At 36.0% G+C, this 19,842-nt stretch overlaps 1 protein-coding gene across 4 annotated transcripts in view; it reads left to right on the plus strand.

Moving 5' to 3' along the window:
• The window catches only part of RhoGAP19D (Rho GTPase activating protein at 19D), a 97,943-nt gene extending 81,702 nt beyond the window's left edge, over window positions 1-16,241 (plus strand). For 2 of the 4 annotated variants that reach the window (XM_036365803.2, XM_070110089.1), the window contains 11 exons: window positions 4,699-5,517; window positions 5,620-5,996; window positions 6,940-7,062; window positions 7,259-7,769; window positions 7,994-8,114; window positions 9,402-9,497; window positions 9,561-9,875; window positions 9,969-10,355; window positions 10,422-10,964; window positions 12,207-13,245; window positions 13,339-16,241. In XM_036365803.2, coding sequence (XP_036221696.2) covers window positions 4,699-5,517; window positions 5,620-5,996; window positions 6,940-7,062; window positions 7,259-7,769; window positions 7,994-8,114; window positions 9,402-9,497; window positions 9,561-9,875; window positions 9,969-10,355; window positions 10,422-10,964; window positions 12,207-13,245; window positions 13,339-14,600 — 5,593 coding nt within the window. In that variant the 3' untranslated portion in view covers window positions 14,601-16,241. Of the gene's footprint in view, window positions 1-2,779; window positions 2,970-4,698; window positions 5,518-5,619; window positions 5,997-6,939; window positions 7,063-7,258; window positions 7,770-7,993; window positions 8,115-9,401; window positions 9,498-9,560; window positions 9,876-9,968; window positions 10,356-10,421; window positions 10,965-12,206; window positions 13,246-13,338 lie in introns of those variants that run through there. The other 2 variants (XM_036365804.2, XM_036365805.2) reach the window with 2 other exon arrangements.
• Window positions 16,242-19,842: the final 3,601 nt, after the last annotated feature.

Here is a 19,842-nt window from a genome sequence, read left to right on the forward strand (position 1 = left end):
TAATAATTATCGATTAGTTTACACCTCAAAAATCAACGAACATAGAACTTTGTGTTAAGGGTTTATTTGTGAATTTCAAAAAATCGGTTTTTTGTGCTTATTTATCGGATGTTGTTCATATATTTGAGAATATCCTCCGAAAAGTTAAGGTTGTTATGGCAAATAGTTTCGGAGATATGAATGTATTTGTAAGAATTTTTTAGCTTAGTGTAATCAGCTCCCATTACTTCAATAAAAGATTTTCTCTCAAAATACTATTTTCAGAGTCGGTGATTAAAATTTCTTTGAAACAGCTGAACCGGTCTACTTGAAATCCGCACCAAATTTGTAGCATTTATGAAGTTTCCAAGTTTTATATTATTTATTTAATGTTTATTCGTCTTCCTTTTAATTGACACGGCAGATTGTTGCGGATTTACCGAAATCAAAAGTCATCGGAAGAATTGTGCTTGTCGGTAGTTCTTCCTGAAGTCATCCAAAAACCAGCCTTCTTAAATATTTTTCTCAATATGTATTATGGGGCATTCTTATGCATTTAAAAATCGGGTTCTTCAAGTGTAAATATAGTATTTTATATATATTGATTATCAGGATAATAAGCTTGGCTTGCATTATACACAGTGAGCATTGTTTAAAAACCTAATGAATAATTGCTTTCTCTAGCAGTTAACTTTGCGTCAGCTGATTGAATTGTCAAAATTTGACATCTTAATATGACATTAAAGATTTCGAGCTTAGTCATATCATTATTTTCGACATTCGCTTCGAATAAAAAGTCTTTACTTGTCAGTGACTTTCCCAGGATTATCCCTGCACTAACTCCTTCAACGACTATTTGTAATGGTTTTGAGTTTTTGCTAAGCACTCACTCTCCTCACAGTATTGCCGAAGTTAACCAACTCACATGTTTTCCTCAGACACTTGTGCGTCTTTTTTCTTGCTTCCTTAGCATAGACTTGTTTTGTAAACTTGCTCAAGGTCAATTGAATAATGTTCTGTCAATTTTAATTTTTTATACATTTTTTTTTTATGGTGATGGCATGCTGTTCTACACATACTACCACACTTTGCTACAATTCACCAATTCCAGAGTCGCATTGTTTTCCTGTGCATGTGGCAACTAATGGAAAGGGGAAACAATCGGATATTCAATTTTGCGCGCACTCACAACGCTCAAAAAAAAATAAATTGTGGACAGCACACGAAACGCAAAAACAAAAATGAGAATAGTGCCCAAACGCAAGTAGCGCGCGTTCCTTTTTGAGACTGACCGCTACTAAGCGCTATGTGCTGCCGCCACACAAATAAGTAAAGGCAGCCGCTTGTATGGCACCAAGCTCAGTGCGTTATGTGCGCGCATTGTTTTTGTTGTGGTTTATGATTATTATATTTGTATATGCTACGACAAGCGGCATGCTTGCTGCGCGCCTTTATATTTGATAGCAAATTGATATTATATTAATCAAATTTATTTTATACTTATTTCTCGTCTATATTTCGCTTGATCGACAGTGGAGTTAAAATAGTTATTTTTGAATTTCTGCTGTTGTTCAATCATTCTCTTCCAACCGCGGTGGAAGGTGGGTGGCGGTGGCGCGCTTGTCTGACTGTCGCGCAAGCGCTCTTTAAGGAGTTGCGCCGACTGTACGACGGCCTCACCGTTTCAATAGATTGCCATAGTCGTCATCAGTGTCGCTAAGCGCGCCCTCCATAACAGGTAGCTACGTTCCGTACGTTGGCAGCGCATAGCAATATTCATACGTCAGCGCTTGCGTATGCCCACAATGGGTGGATAATGGCTGGCGACGGTGAGCACGCTAAGCTCTGGTGGTAGTGCCTGATGAGCCTAGTGAATTTGTGTGTGAGCGACTGTCGTCGTTTGTGATTTCTAGCGTATGCGTTCGCGCTGAAGGTTTTGACTGACGCCTGTGTCCGCCAGCCAGTGCCCATCGCATTCTCGTGCGCGCCAGTCCGTTTTGACGTGGCTTTCAGCGTTTTCAGCTCCAAATTCCAAACAGGAATGTCACACTAACTACGCCTGAACGCGCTGTCCACCCGCTAAACAAAAACGACGCATTGATTTGCGTATTTCGTCTACCTGCCAAAGACAACAACAACAACAATAAAACCAATAATAACGACAAAAACATTGCTCCTCTATATTAAATACGCGTCAAATTAAGTTGACGCGTTGTCAATACCATTTGAATTTCTAGTGTTTGCTTGCTCGCCACTGCGTCTACTTTCTCGTTCGTCTAGTCAGAGTACTTAGTCAATCAAGCTGGCTAGCAAACGACGGTCGGTAGTTAATAAATTATTAAGCAAACACTTGTGGCTTGTGGCTATTGCAAAAATTAAGATCGCTTAATGATCGCGCGCGCTTACTGCTTCTCGGCTATTTCGATTAGATCATTCGAAAGTGTTATCAAAGTTTCATTTGTTGCATCTTCGTTACGTCCCAACGCTCTCAATAAGATACTCCGCATTCAACAGTGGCGTAGCAATAAATAATTCTACTATCTCCAGCGATTATCTTGCAAAGCTAAATTTAGAAAAATCTATATAGAAATGTCTATTAAGTGCTCGCCAAGTTAGATATTTAATTACGCTCTGTGAATTCGCAATTGCGCCACATTTGCATAGTAAATTATTGCCAGCTTACATGCGCGCGTTTAGCGCTCGTCAACCACACCCTGCCATCAGTTTGCAGCATTTCTTTATAAGCGCGCATGTGCATTCAGTGAATTATTTATAACAAAAATTAATAATGCAAATATTCACTTACTTAATTTGTAGTGTAAAATGTTTGTGCTGTAAATAAAAGTTGCGACTTCGATACGAATTCATCATTGGCGCTCTCTCTGAGCCGCTTTGTGAGTGCGCTATTTGTTGCATTCCGATGTTATGATGGGGCCGATGGATGCGGTTTTGAGTTGTTTTTGCAGAATGTGTCAGTCACCATGTCGTAGGTGTGTGTATATGTGCTCATTTACTTCAAGTGTGTGTTTGCATTTATATAAGTTTGCCGCTAATTATTGGGTGTCACACATTGGGCGGAAGCGTGTTATTTTTTTTTTATTTATCGTTTCGAGTGTTCGCTGTGGCTATATGTAGTCTAGCCAAAAATAGCGCTTAACAGCGACTGAGCGTGGTTTAGAAAATAATGTCATGTTTGGCAAATTGTTGCCAATGTTATAAAAAAGCTTCGCGGGTGCTCGGTAAAATTAACGCAGACAGCGGTCAAACTTATTTTTTATTATGTAATATTTTTGAGATATTTTAAATATTTTTCGAGCAAGCGAAATCTGAATAAATTTCATTCGGACTGACTAAAAAAACCAACATATTCACACTTTGTATTTTAATACAAATGTTTATTAGCGCCTTCAAAATAGGCTCGTTTTCAGCCAATACAAGCATGCCAAGGTTTAATCCAATTTTACCTACAATTGCTATAAGCCTCGGCTGGAATGTCGTCAGTGCCTTTCGCGATTTTTTTATTTTAGTTATTTTCAGTTTCGGCTTCTCTTTGGAGCGCCATTCGCTAGATTGTTGCACAGTTTCGTCGTCATATTCATAAACCCACGTCTCGTCAGCAGTAATGATGCGTTGATGAATGTAGGCCTCTCAGCTACGTTGTCAAGCATCGCTTTTGCATCCCCCACTCGACGTCGTTTTAGCAAAAGTTTTGGTACGACTCCAGCATTGACACGCTTCATACCAAAAACTTTAACCCAAATGGTTGAGTAGATCCATAAGAGACGTTAAGATCCTCTGCTATCTTTCTGACGCCAATCCTGAGCTGGATGGGCTCACATAAGAGAAGTTTTCGATGACTTCACGACCTTTATTGAACGCTTTAAGCCACTGAAATACTTGTGTTCGTGATTAAGTATACTCCCGAAAACACTTTCAACGATTCGGTAGCTGTGTTTCCAAGGAAAACACAAAATTTTAAGTAAACTAAATTAAAACATAGTGATTTTTCGTAAGAGTCCTTGGTCGGATAAATTCTGGCTCAAAAAGTTGAGTGACTGCGATGACAGTTAATTTTGTGCTTTCCTATAAACAGGTTATTGTATTGCGCTACAATAACAACTTTTCTTTACAAGCGGTTTTGAAAATTTTGACTAGATTTTGAGAAATATTGGGTCGGTTAACATATACTTTTATCAAAACTCCGAAAATTTCACTGATTTTATTTTGTAAAATTTTGTTGCATGTTTTTTGATACATGGCAATTCTGTCCAAAAATATATGGAAATAAAATAATATACTAATTATGACTAGTGGTGTATTTTGATGGCAACTAATTTTAAAAATATGAATAAATAGAACACTTTTCTGAAGTCGTTCTTGAGCCTTATATTTGCAATTGAATCTAAGATTTTGAGTTTTAATATTTTTTTATATTTGGCAACTCAATTTCTGAAAGATTTACATTTGATTAAATTTTTTTCTTTTTTTACTCAGTGTTATTCTCTAAGAATCATTTATTTTTCGGACAAATTAAATTTATACTTATATATATATATAACAGGTATATATCTCGAAAAACAGCTCTCAATATAAGTAAATATATATATATATATATATATTTATATATATTACATTACGTAAATCTTATGAGCTTACTCCTTTTTCCAACATTTTTGCAGCAATCTCATTTTCACGAATCGTTTTTTTTTCCATTTGCAGCTCTCAACCGCCGCCCAATTTGACAGTATTATCCCGACAACAACAGCAACAACATCAACTCTATCACACACAATCAGCGGCAGCGGCCGCAGCCAATTCCGCCTTCTATGCCCCCGCTTCGGGTGTCGGCGCCGTTGACACCAGCGAATTGATGATACGCCTACGTGAATCGATCAAGCAAAAAGAGGAATTCCTTAAATCACCGCTGCCACACACGCACGCCACGCTGCACAGCGTACCCGCTGTGAGCCACACCGCCCAACAGCATTTCTTCCCGCCGCACACACCACCGTCGGGCAGCCCGCAATTGTCTATGGTGTCGACGACATCGACATCAGCCGGTTCATCAGTGCTGAGCAGCATAGGTGGCGGCGGCGGCGGACCGCGTGGTCAGGTGCGTACACTCGTTAAACAACCACTCTCGGCGACATCCTCATCGGCGTCTAGCACGCGTGAGCTGTTGCCCGCCAACGTCAGTGCAATTGAAATGCATCAATACTACGGCAGTGTAAGCAGTACCGGTAGTGCTGGTAAAAACCACGTTGCGACCACTAGTGGTGGTGTTGGCAGCGTCGGTGGCAATTATATTAGCATGGAGAGTGCTATGAGTCGTGGCAGTGCGTTAAACGCGGCGACAAGTGTGAGTGTGAGCGCTGCTGGCGTAAGAGCTGCCGGCGTTGAAACGGCGCCCTTGCGACGTGCATCTGGCAATGGCAGCGCAAGCAGCCGTGTGAGCAACAACAATGGCATGGGTGATAAATATGTAAAGGATTTGGATTATTTGGAAACGTTGCAGGAGACTGGAGTCACCAATAAAGTGTAAGTTGTCTTGGCGTAAGCCTTTCTTCAAACTATATCTCGTGCTTTTTCAAACAAATTATTTTATTTATTATATTTTCCTACACATTTATTTCGTTCCAGTTTTGAACGCAAACTCGTCTCTCATCTCGCCAAAGGCTTTGATCCCTTCCAACCGCTCTCCATCAACACTAACGCCTGCGTTGAGCCTAGCGCCAGCGCAGCATCTAGCAATGTGATGCTGATAAAGAAACCTACAGTGCTCTACGAATCGCTGCAACATCATCCGTTGCATCAGCTACAGGTACAACAACTGCAGCAAACACAGCAAGCGCAAACATCACACGCGCCAATGCAATTGTCAAAGTTGCAACAGCATCAGCTGCAACAACAACAACAGCATGCCAGCGGCAGTGTTGTGGACGGTGCTCAGTATAGTCGCATGGAGATCCACAAGGCCAGTTTGGCTACGACTACCATCGATCATGCGCCGTCAAATAGTGAGTTATATACATAATTTATTTTTATTTTTTTGTTTTTGTTTGGTACGAGGTCTGTAATACCCAGTAGGAAAAGTCGATTACCCTATTAACTATATATACATATATAAAGGATCAGCGTGACGAGCTGAGTCGATTCACCTATGTCCGTCTGTCTGTATATACCCGAACTAGTCCCTGAGTTTTTGAGATATCAATCTGAAATTTTGCACATATAGGACCTCTATAGCATATATCTGCCATACAATCAAAAGCATGTCCTTGTGTAGGAAACTTTTTTATTTGTCAAGGTATCTTCACGAAATTTGTCAGAGATTATTATAATATAAGATATTTTCACGAAATTCGGCATGGATTATTGTCCAAGGCAAAGCTACAATCTCCGAACATAACATATAGCTGAAAGACATAAGACCGATCAAAATCAAGATTCCCATTTATGCTATAAAATGCTGTTTTTTAAATTTTTTTGGTTTTTTTTTTACTTTTGGAAAAGTGAGACTCAATCTTATAATTAGAGTATTGACTAGCGCTCTACAGTGGACGTGAAAAAAATCTCTAAGAGCAGTTTCAGTCTTCAATGTATGAACATTGAGATTCTCTCTCCAAAATCTCTTACATGGATAACTGCAGTATAATTGCAAGAGAAGCTCTTTATTTAACCCCAATCGCTGGATTTAACTTCAATTAGCTTATAAAGTAATCAATTATTATCATAGTAATGCAATAATATAACTGATTCATTAGCAATTGAACCTGCCTAATAAGTCTCATTTTAGTTTCTTTTATCGCTTGACTTCTGTTTACTTGCACAAATAGTGCACTCTTTTGTCTTTATATCGAAACTCGTTTGCCTCGTTGTAAAATAGAAGAAAAACTGCTTAGTACCTGCAAATACATATATATAAATTTTTTTTGCTCTTTTTTCACCGTATTTTCGCAGAATACACTGGCAAATTACCGGAAGCTCTTGGATCAACAACAACAACAGTTGCGGTGGCTGAACCGAAACCGACACTCACTGATATCGCCGAAAGCAACGAGGTGGTGTCAGCAAGCAGCCAAGGTAAGTAGCTCGCTCTCGCGCTCACAACACTTTTGTTTATACTCGTACATAAAGCATTGTTGAATGCGTTGGAAAACCAGCTGCATGCAATCGAACTCACTTCCGTTTTGTTGCTGTTTTTCCACTCTTCTATTTATATTTCTATTTCGATTTGACCACATCACATCATCTTTGTTATCTTACTCCATAAAAACAGTGGCTACAACGACTGGCACTTCCTCCGATGGCAGCGGTGCTGCTGTGGTGCGTCGCTTTAAGCCGATGTCCTCGTTTGACGATAGCAAACCGATGCGTCGCATTTCATATCTACGCGCCACTAATAATGAAACCGATTACTCAACCTCGGACACATCCACTACATCGTTGACTGGCTTGAATAACAGTGTTGTTGGCATTGGTGCACCGCCACTGATTGAGGTGACATCAAAACAATCGTCACTCGATGATGATGATGTTGACGATGACGATCCTACATATGACGTGGTGGCCTGCGATGAACGCGTACAAATACAAACCCCAACCGAATTGATGGCGGCCACGGCGCAGGAGCAGTTGGAGCAGCAGCAACAGCATTTGAAAGATAGAGCGAGTGTCACTGCAGAGGCGGCTATTGTGGCGGCAGTGACGGCCGCAGGTGTTGGTGGCGGTGCTGCGGCGGCTTTAAGTGAAAGTAGACGCGAATCGGTGAATAGTGAAATACGAAATAGGTGTGTATAGACCACGAGTGTACTTGTGACGGTGTTGGTAGATATGCACTGTGTGCCGTATGTTTTGTGATTGATTTACTAATTACTTAACGCGTGAGAATACATACACGTATAGATAGGCATATATGTTTATATGTATATTTGTAGGTATATGCATAGATATATATTTAATAAATCAAAAAAATACGTGCCATTTAACGTTTTATTTTATCACTCATTTGCAGCGTTCACATTGACGATGTAATCGCAGACATAAATGGCAAATTGGAGACAAAGGATGTGGCTACCGAAATGGAAGTGTTCGAAACTGAAATGGAGATTAAGTCGTCGTGCATCAATGGAAAGGTGTGTATGGAATTTTAATGTGAAATGCTTTCTTTTATTGCCAATAAAAATACTTAACGTCTAAATTAATAATATTTATAATTTATTACTTTGTTTTATATTTTAAAAATTTAATTTGAGTATAAATTGTTAAAAATATAAAATCAATTTAATTTACAAATATTCCATCTGATCAAATTTGACCCGGACTGGTCCATATAAACTGTCCGCGCAAACCGAATCGATAAACAAGTTTTTTCTAGATTGGTACAACCTTTTTTATATTCGTGTGAAGTTTGATCTCCATACGTCTATTAGTGTGTGTTTGGGAGCTGTTTTATACGACCCCAAGAAATTGTCGAGCGATTTTTACAATGAAAAAAAAAAAAAACAATAAACAAGTTAATGTCGGATGCATCGAATACCCTTCACAGGTTTAAATCTTCTTTACAAGGACTTGATTTTGATCGATCAGTTGGTATGACAGTTATATGCTATGGTTGTTCGATCTAAACAAATTCTTCGGAGATTGTAACGTGGCCTTGGACAATAATCTATGCCAAATTTCGTGAAGATACCTTGTCAAAGAAACAAGTTTTCAATACAAGAACGAGTCGCCCCCCACCTTTGTTTCGATAACATCGAAAAAGTTAAAAAACAGTGCTTCAAAATCGTCGTGCTGGCGTCGGAGATATAGCAGAGGATCTCAACATTTCTTATTGATCCACTGAACACATTTTGGGTATGTTGTGGGTATAAAGCGTCTCAATGCTAGACTCGTACCAAAAGATCTGAATATTTTGCAAAAACGACCTCGAGTAGAGATCGCAAAAGAGACGATGAGGAGACGTGGGCGTATGAATATGACGTGGAAACTGTTTGACAATCTAGTACAATAAATGCCGCTCTAAAAGTACTCCAAAAATGTTCCGAAAAAGTACTCGGAAACCAGAAATCAGAATACGTTGAAGGCACTGAAGACCATCCAGCCTAAACTTATAACAAGTGTATGGAAAATTGGATTAAGCATTGGCATGCTTGTATTGGCTCATAAGCCTAGTTTGAAGACAATAATACAGATTTGTATTAAATATGTAAAAATTTAGTTTTGTTTTGTCAGTCCGAATCAAATTTGACCAGATGTACTGTGCTTTATTAAATTTATTCAATATTTTACTATTTTTTATTGACTTGCTCTAGTTTTTTTATCATTACTCTTTTTAAATTTTGTTTTACTAACTAACTATTACTATAACTTATTCATCAAAATATTAATTTAATAAAAATTTCCTGCAATATTCGTTGTAGCGTCTATCGGATTATCGTTCTTGGCGCCAAGTGAAAATCGAAATCAAAGGCGATATTTTACGCATCTATCCCGGTCGTAGTTGTAAGGAGAGCAATGTAAGTCAGAACAATACTGATTTAATTATTCAAATAACTAATGCACCAAATTTCTACCCTCAGATGATAGAACTCGATATTAGAAATTTTAAAATCTTCGATGAATCAGTCGATAAAAAGAAATCCTACATGTTTCGCATGCAATCGAAACCAACGCAAATCGCAACTTTGGGCAATGAGTTGAATCTGGATGATGTGCCTGACAAGTTGACGTCGTCGGGCAGTAGTGCTTCGACCACAGCGTCACATGTGGAGCCACAACATCACCAGCCCCACCAACAACCCACAGAAATATTATTTAAAACGAAAAGCATGACGGAAATGAAACGCATTTTCGGTTTATTGCAATGGAAGAATAGTTTAATTTATGACGATAGTGTAAGTAATACAATTTTTTTTACTAATATATTAATATTTTTATTTTATTTTACTATCTCTGTGGTATTTAAAATTTTCCATTCAACTCTACAGGATCTTCAAGGCAGGCAATTGGCTGAGCCGCAGAAAACCGCGGCTATCTCTAGCATGCCAACAGCAACATACTGTGATGATAACGTACAACACCAACACCAACAATTACAACCAGAATATTCACCATTAAGCACAATATCACGCGGTGGCGATACAGAGATCATATGCGACTCTATCTCGCCAGTGATGAAAACGCGCAAATCATCTTCACACAAAAATATACCCGATAAAGATTTAGGTTCACCAAAAGCCAAAAATTGGAAAGATTTACTTTTTAGACGTGGCGGCGGTAGTAGTAGCCACAATGCGGACATTTCGCCGTCAAGCCTAGCTTCTGGTGGCAAGACGACAGGTTCAATTGGTGTGCCCTTAAAATCATGTCCGATGGTGAGTGTGTATTTTTAGCTGACTTCTAATAAAATTGTATTATTATACATGTTTTTCAACTTCTAGTCCAAGAGCAACGAATATGTGCCGCTGTTAGTGGATGTCTGTACAAATATTGTCGAAACGAAGGGTCTCGGTATTGTAGGTATTTACCGTATACCCGGCAACAAGGCTGCCATATCAGAGCTATCGGAACAGGTAAATAAATCCGACTTTTCATGGGATCGCTGCAACACGGACGTCAGGTGGGAGGACGTGAATGTGGTTTCGAGTCTGCTAAAGCAATACATACGCAATCTGCCCGATGCTTTGCTACCATGTTCCTTCTATATAAATTTCATTGAAGCTGATAAGAAGACGGGATTAGAACGTATAAAGGAGCTTAAAGAGTTGCTTAACACGCTACCGCGTTACTCCTATGAGACGTTAAAACATTTGATACGACATCTGAGTCGTGTTAGCAAAAATTGTGAAGTGAATTTGATGGAGCCGAAAAATTTGGCGATAATTTTCGGGCCGTCGATAATACGCACACCAAACGATACATTGGAGATTGCTGTGAAGGATATGAAACATCAGTGTCGCATAGTTGAGTTACTCGTGACGCAGGTGAGTAAAATACGAATTCATTCCAACTACTATTATTGTAATTTAGATCCTAGAACAACAATTCAATTTGGGTATATAATAAATATAAATATTCCAACTGTAATTATAAAACTTACTCATACGATAATACTTGAAATCCAGACAGTTGAAGGAGTACGGTCATTCGGTACTCTGAAATACATGAAATTACATAGTAATATTCAGACTACTGTAATCAAAATCGTATTTTATGTAATTACGACTACTGTTATTTTATTGTTTGTTTTATATACAAATAACACAATAATTGTATTTAAAAAGTTTATGATTACTGTAATTATAATTACACTTTCATTTATAATTACGACTGCAGAGCGATTAAAACAGCAATTACTGTAATCATAGAAAGTACAATTACTGTAATCATAGAATATACAATTACTGTAATCATAGAAAATACAATTACTGTAATCATAGAAAATACAATTACTGTAATCATAGAAAGTACAATTACTGTAATGATAGAAAGTGTGATTACCGTAATCATAGAAATTGCGATAACTATAATCATAATAAGTACGATTACTGTATTATAAAGACCGATTACTGTATCCATTGTGATTAAAAATACAGGAATCTTTTAATACGTGTTATCAATTTGCAGTAACATCAAGTAATAAAAATTTAATCGTGCTTCTTAATACCCAACACATACTATTATTTAATTTCTTTTGCTTATAATTTAAAAAAACCAATTGAATAAGGTAATGATTTCACAAGATTCCGATTACTGTAATCTTATTTACCTTGTAAGTATAATTACAGAAATTTTAATCACGATATTCAATTAATTACGAATACAAAAGCCGTAAGATAACGTTTACAGAAACCATAATATTTTAGCATTCACGGTATTTTCAAGTAATCACAATGTAATCGTACTACTAAATGCCCAATTAAGAATTTTATTTTACATATAGTTTTAAAAACTATTTTAATAGTGCAACGATTTCACATGATTAAGACTACTGTATTCATACCATTACTGTAATTGTAATCGTAAAAAATATAATTACAGTATTTTAATCATTTAACAACAATTAAAATTACCGATTACAGAAGCCATAATCTTTTCGCAATCATAGTAATCTGAAGTAATCAGAATGTACTTGTATTGCAAACTCAAAATAATTGTTTGCTCTAATTTTAAAAATGAATTACGTAATGTAATAATTTCTTATTAATTTTTATTCAATTTCACAGTATGACTACTTTTTCGAGAATGGTCCCTTGCCCGATCTAGCTGACGTTACAGGCAACACGCCCATTGCGTCCACCTCCAGCTGCGCCTCCGGTGCACTACACACCCAAGAGGATCAGACGAATATGTTACTGCACAATGTATCGAAAATTGAACGACTAACCGAGCGAGAGTCGTCATCCACAACACGCACATCCCGTTTCATTCCACAACTGCGACGGCGTACACATAGTAAGCGTGGCGCTGTCAGCTCGGATACCTACTCGGGCGAAAGTGTGTTGGTAAGCGAAATTCAAAATCTGAATCAGAGTCACAATGCATATATGAGTTCGAATAACAAAAACAAAAACAAACATAAACGCAAATCATTGCAATCATCCATCAACCTCAATCAAACCATTACTAAACTCATTTCCGCACCACACAACATGCACAACGCCCTACTTAAGTACAACATAACCAGCACCAATTCCAACACCAACAACAACACTACTACACAATCCACACCCAATATATGCGTGGCAGCAGCCACAACGTCCACTAAGCCTTTAAAGCAATGCGCATCGGCCAGTCGCCAACAGCAGCTGCAGCAGCCGCCACTGCAGCAAATGCAAAAGCAGCAGCTGCAGCAGCAGCGGCGCCGCAAAGCCGTGCCCACAATTTATGATATTGGGCTAACATTGCGTGTACAATTTCAGTCATTGGATTCCACCAAATCCGCTACCACAGCGATGACAACAAGCAGCAGCTCCACCAATGCCACCACAGCGTCGTCGAGTAGCGGTAGTGGCGGCAGCAGCAGCGTAACATCCACGACTCAAAAGACGAAAAAGGAGCGTAACTTCGTAATCAATCACAGCGGTGGCGGGTTTGTGCGTCTGCACCATCGAAAAGCCAGTCTGGATGAGAAGGACTCGGGCAGCTGTAGCGGCTCGGGCAGTGGCAGCGGCGGCAGCATGAGCAAAGAGCAGCAACGCAGCAGTGTCGATATATCGGTGCTGCTCACCGATGATGAGTCGAGCAATAGTCGCAGTGATACGGGTGAGTAGCGCGAGGATTTGGAAAATTTTTGTGTATATTTTAATTTTGACCCGGTTTGACAAATAATTAAAAAATGTTTGTGCCTTCACATAGGTTCCATGTCTCTGACCACCATCACCGATACACTAGACTCGAAATTGCGCAACTTGCGTAGCGGTTCCGAATCGAATGATGAGAATGGCTCGCCCGAGTTCCGGAAAAATCGACGGCACACGCTCGGCCAGCCACTGCATTTGCATTCTGAAAACATTCCCTATGCCGATGAATCGCCGGAGCGTCATTTTCATTCCTGCCCATTGGACGCACCGAATGTACTGATGCTAAGTCGATCCTGTACAGCCACCAACACTATCGTCTCGGCCAAAGCGAATGAGAGCAAAGAGCAGCGTGTGGCAGCGGTTCTCTCTGCATACAAAAACAACAAACTACAACATTCGGCTACCGTGCCCATTAATCCCGGTTCGACAACAACAATTGTGGGCAGCGGCAGTACACCCTCGTCGGCGGCATCAACGCCAACTGCTATATTAACGGTAAAAACGACAAATACACAAGGTGGTATCGGCGCTAATGTGGGCGGTAACGGCAGCGGTGGCAACTTGGCACGTAATTCCTATTTAGGGCGTGGCACACGCTTTAACAAACAAGTATATGAGCAACAGTGTTGCTCGGACGATGACTCAGAGGGTTCGACGACAAGCGATCCGAAAGATTCGCTCATCATAGCATCGCCGCCGTTTTTTCTAGATCGTTACAATAAAAAGCGACGCGATCATCGACTCTTCCGCTCCGCTTCGTTCAATTGCCGCAACTATTCATCATCGTCGGGCAGACACAGCAGCAGCGGTGGTCATCACACCACCGGCGGCTCAGCCTCAGCATTGACTAAGGATGAAAAGACTGATATGAATTTAACGAAGAAGCGACAGATACAAAACAAACAGAATCGTTCTATAAAGCGACGACACACCGTTGGTGGACCGCACGACTATGTCGGACCCAATGGCTGTCCGCCGGCGAATACCAACAATTGCAATCATCATCACACCTGCAAGGTGACGACTGGTGCGGGTGGCACCACAACAACCACCACCACTGTGTTGCGACGCATTCCTATACCAAGCGCTAATGGCAACATCAGCAACAACAACAACAATATCAATACAAATCTAACACAAGACGGCAACAACGGCAATGGTGGCGGTGGCAGCGGCAACGGTAGCGGTAACGGCGGCAATGGCGTAGGCGGCGACAATGCAGGCAGCACAACAGTGGCCATGGCGAGTGGTGCGGGCGGCGAGCACGTGCTGGAAGTGGGCATACGCATAAAGAATATCAACAGAAGTCGGTATTAGACACGTAAAAGCGAATGAGTTTGCTGTAACGTAACAACGTCGAACAGTGCAGTAAGCAGCGCAATTGCAAAAACAGTTGCAAACAAAAGATAAACAAGAAAAAACACCAATTAGTTATTAAGTTCACAAATATAAAAAAAAGTCAGCAGCGTTCATTTAAATGTGTGTGTAAAAAATAAGAATTCTAGTATTAGCAAGAAAACAGTTATAATTAAAAAAAAAAAAACAATGAGAGCAAAAAAGAAAAAGCGCAAAACTACAATGAAGAAAGTGCTGAGGATATTTATGCTGTGTGTCACGAGTATATAGTATTGCTTAAGAAATTCCTGCATGCATCCATAATTGTACAAATAGGATTTAGAATCAACTACTCGAAAACATCAAGAGTTTGAAGAGTAAAAAGGTAAACTTTGTAAAATTTTTATTTTGTATTTTTGGCTATATTTTGACTTTAGTAAAGTAGTCTGTTATAAATTAGTAAATTTATGTAAATTAAATATTATTTTATAACGACTTTTATTATTGAATTGAAGTAGTCTAGTGTAGCATGTGAAATTTTTTTAAAACTATGTGAGATTATTAAACAAAAGTAGTGTATACAAATTCGTATTTCAAAAGCATGATTTTTTTATTATTAAGAATTTACTTGATTTTATATTTGAAAACTCGCTGGAGTAGATTAGAGTGATCAAATTAGAAAAGAAGTAAAACTGATACCTAAAAGTGCATTGTTGCAGATTTATGATTTGAGACAAATTAACATTTTATAAAAATTTTGGAAAAAACCAATTTTATAAATATTTTGAAAAACCAAATTTTGATTTGAAATTTAAACAAAAAGATAAAAATTATCCGCTAATACACCCTCGCCATCATAGCATGAATATCCTTAATGCAAAAAAATTAAAAATTATTAAACAAATACATATACATATTATATATAATATTAAATGTAAACGCACTTATAAAGATACAACACCTCCCAACGCCTACACACAAGCCAAGCAACTTTAGTGGTAAAATTACAAATTAAAAACCAAAAAGAAAATACTACAAAAAATATTTATTTATAGCAATATAAATAAGACATCAAAATTGCATGAACGGATGAAGATTGTCAGTTGGAAAAGTATTTTTGGATCGAAATTGTAGTGTGACAAAACTGTTTTTTTTTGTTTTTTTGGTTTTTTTTTTTGTAGAAATTTTAGCTTTTGGATAATAATATTGAATAGGGTTCAGATAAATACTGTATGTTTTTTTGTTTTTAGTTTAATCAGAAGTCGTGTTATTTTAAAAAATATTATGAGAAGAGCGTCAGAGCTGATACTCTTTGGCCATATATAAATTAAAGTCCGCTGCGGTTACGTACATCCAACTATTGTTGTTGTTTGTATACCTTGAACATGGTATATTAAGTACGTGTATGTACAATATACAAAGGATTAGCATGATGAGCTGCGCCGATTTAGCCGTCCGTCTGTTTACACGTGAACTAGTCTCTCAGTTTAAGAGATATCGATCTGAAATTTCGCAGACGTTTTTTTCTTCTGCTCATTTGTCGGTGCTCATTTGTCGGTGCCACCGCTAGCGGACTACTATAGCTTATAGCTGCCATACAAACTGACAAATCAAAATGCAGTTGTTGCATGGAAAATTTTTGTATTTGAAGAGATATGGCATAGAATATTGTCCAAGTCAACGGTATAAACTGCGAAGAAATTATTCCAATCGGACTGCTATAGCTTATAGCTGCCATACAAATTAAAGTTCTTGCATGTAATCTTTTGTATTTGTGAATGGTATTATAGCTTCGGTGCAACCAAAGTTAACGTTTTTTCTTGTTAGACAGGTTCGCTTTCGCTTATATTACCCACACAAAATCAGCAATCCAAATATTCATCTACAAAGCCTTTCTAACAAGTAATAAAATTGAAAGCACTTTGGCGCTTTGACATACAGTTATTTTGCATCCAATCGTTTTTGTCGCATTACAGTTAGATTCCAAAGAGAGAAAAGTATGTAGACAATAGTTATCCGAAACCCTACAAATATACAATACATACATATACATATATATATTTTCTGATATATTTTCTTGCAACCCAAAAAACAGAGTTCGTATGTCTAGCTAACGGGTGATAAAGTTGAAATTGTAGCAAAAAGCGAATACGCCGTGATTTATTGTTAATTATATTGTTTTGCTAATTTCCGGTGTTATTAAATTAAGTATTATGATTTTTGCGCATTTCACCTGACTTGTGTTGTTGTATTGTTTAATAAGTTTTCAATTAAAAAACATTGTTTTAACTAAATTAATTAAAATGCATTTTGTACATGATAAAAAACAAAATTAAAATTAATTTTCACACACACACACACACACATTAATTATGGAGAGTAAAGCGAAACCTACGCGTTTTGTAAATTTGCGCTCACTTTTATATGGAAAAATTTTAAATGATTTGTAAATGTACAGCGCTCGGCATAGTGGAAATGATTTTTTTGAAGTGGAAAATTTGTTGGTATTTGCTAGGAAAAAAATTGTATGTTTTCAAAAGAAAAAATCAAAGCATACATACATATTATACATGTATGCTGCGAAAAATATTGAAATGAATTAATTTAAATTATACAGTTTAGAATAATACAAAAACCAACTATTTAATTGTTTTTATATATTATTATTATTATTATTATTAATTATTACTATTATTTTTATTATTTACGAACCCACGCTCCCCTGTACGTATGTATGTATGTGTATATGCATGTAACATAATTACTATTTATTCGATAATAATTATGTTTGTATTAAGCTATTTGCATTGTATAGTAATTATACATAAATGATTATTTTGATGATTGATTTGATTAATATGCGATTAATTTTAATTTCTGTTATTTGCTTATAAATAATTACTTAAGTTATATTTACAAGCCAAAATTATGTTTGGTCAAAACAAAAAAAATATATACAACTATATATATATATATTGAAATATTTGTTGTTTAAATTATTATATTCGCTGATTTTTGAGGTTAGCTACGGTATAGGTTAGCAAGCGGTAAACGGCAGGTGCGCGCGTTAGTGTTAGTAGTATTTGAATTGTGAAAAAAATGTAATTGAAGAGAATTTATTTGCAAACATTTTGTGCCCCCATTTTTGGAAAGTTTGTATTGAAATGGCGTTACAAGCGCTAAAAGTAACACAGTAGAAATTGTATGTAGCTCGATTTATGATATATATACAAACACACACACAGAAATTATATTATATATGTATTTTATAAAAAGTATGTACATATATATACATGCACATATAAGTATATATATATATATACATATATATATTTACCTACCTATTTACCTATAAATGTATGGATTTATTTTTGTGTAATTACTTATACATATACAATTAAATGAAATGAAATAATAAAAGCGATAAACAAATAAAAATTAAAAATGAACCCACACGGAAGATTTTCCAACCAAATAACTGTAAAGTGTCGAAAAAATCATGAATTAAAATACAAAAAGCAGTAAATTCTCAAGTAATTTACATGAAGAAAGCCTGAGGGAAGTCTCACATACACACAAACATACACACACGCATCAATATTATCAAGAGTAAATAAACAGAAATTACAAATTTAGAAATGAAACAATCAAAAAGTATTTTCATTTAATATGTATGGCGGCTGGGTTTTGAGTTTTGCTTTGTGCTGATGATATGAGAGACCTTTTTTTGTTTGTTGTATTGAGTTGTAACATGGAGGAAAAAATTATGCTGTCAGTTGCTGAATGGAACGCATTGCTCTACAAACCAACAAAATAAATAAATGTGAGCTCTGCGGTATCCATGTCTATATATCAGCAAAGAAAAGTGACTTGCGCGATAACGGAAGTTTTTTAATGCCTATTTCTTTTCACAAAGAAAAATGAGAAATAATAATGTAAATTTTTTTCTTATTTAAACAAATATGCTAACAATTAATTTTTTAAGGTGGAAGTGGAAGTTCTATCTAACTTGCACAAATATTTTATAAGCTAGTTTTTTAAATTTTGAAAATTAACAAACAAATAATTGAATTAATTGAAACAGCGTAAATCTGTTTTATGGCTTAATGCAACTTTTTTTTTATTTTACTGTTAAAATTAATGCACTTTTAAATTTTTATTTCACTATAATTTGTTTTTTTTTTATTGTTATATTAAAAACCGAAAAACTTAATTAAAAGTAACTTACAAATATCTGTAGCGGATTTTAAATAAAAAAATTCTAATGAAAAATACCGGATTGAAAGATTAAAAAAAATTTAATCCCAAAGACTGAATTGAAATTTCAAAAAAAATTTTAATTGCAAGGTTTATATTGTAATTAAATATGCACAAAAAAAAAATGTTTTTGGATTTATATTGTAATTAAATATTCACAAAAAAAAATGTTTTTGGATTTATATATCTTCGTGCTTGCCTACTATGTATTCTACCACTTTGAGCATTGAAAAATAATTGAGTTATTATTTAAATATTTATTATTTTATTTTGTAAATACAGAATTGAAAAACAAAATAAATTGTATTCCCAATTACCGGTTTGGAAAATAAAAAAAATGTTTATTTCAAGTTTATAATTTAAAATTAAAAAATTTTTTTTTGTAGATTTCAGTTTTTGCGCTTGCGTACTTCATGTTCTACCATTTTGAACTAAAGCTCACAGAGAGCCATCTTATTCAATACTCTAGAGCACTGGTAAAAATTAAAAAATCTAATTTTTCGATTTTTAATTAAAAATTAGATTTAATAAAAAGTTAGATTTACGAATTTTATATTCAATTTCGGGATTAAATTGATGGTTTTGATCAAAAATTTTGCTATTACAAAACTCGCAACTGTGCAATTAATTAAGAATTTTTAATTTAATCATACTACCTAGATTATTTAAATTTGATTTAATTTAGATTTTGATAATTTATTTTAGTTTTTAATATTTTGCTTATTATCATCTTTTATATTAATATATAATTAGATACTAAATAATATTTTTTTCTAGATTAAATTTTTGAATCAAAGAATATTTTTTTTTATTATTTTGTTTAGTATTATTATTAAATAAAGTAATTTTTTTTCCGTTACTTTTAATTAAATATTTAAATTAAATATTGGTTTAGTATTATTAAATGTTGATCTACATAAATATATTAATTTTATTTAAATATAAATTATCAAAATCAAATTTAAAT

This window comes from Bactrocera oleae, chromosome 5, assembly GCF_042242935.1.
Source record: "Bactrocera oleae isolate idBacOlea1 chromosome 5, idBacOlea1, whole genome shotgun sequence".
Taxonomy (NCBI): domain Eukaryota; kingdom Metazoa; phylum Arthropoda; class Insecta; order Diptera; family Tephritidae; genus Bactrocera; species Bactrocera oleae.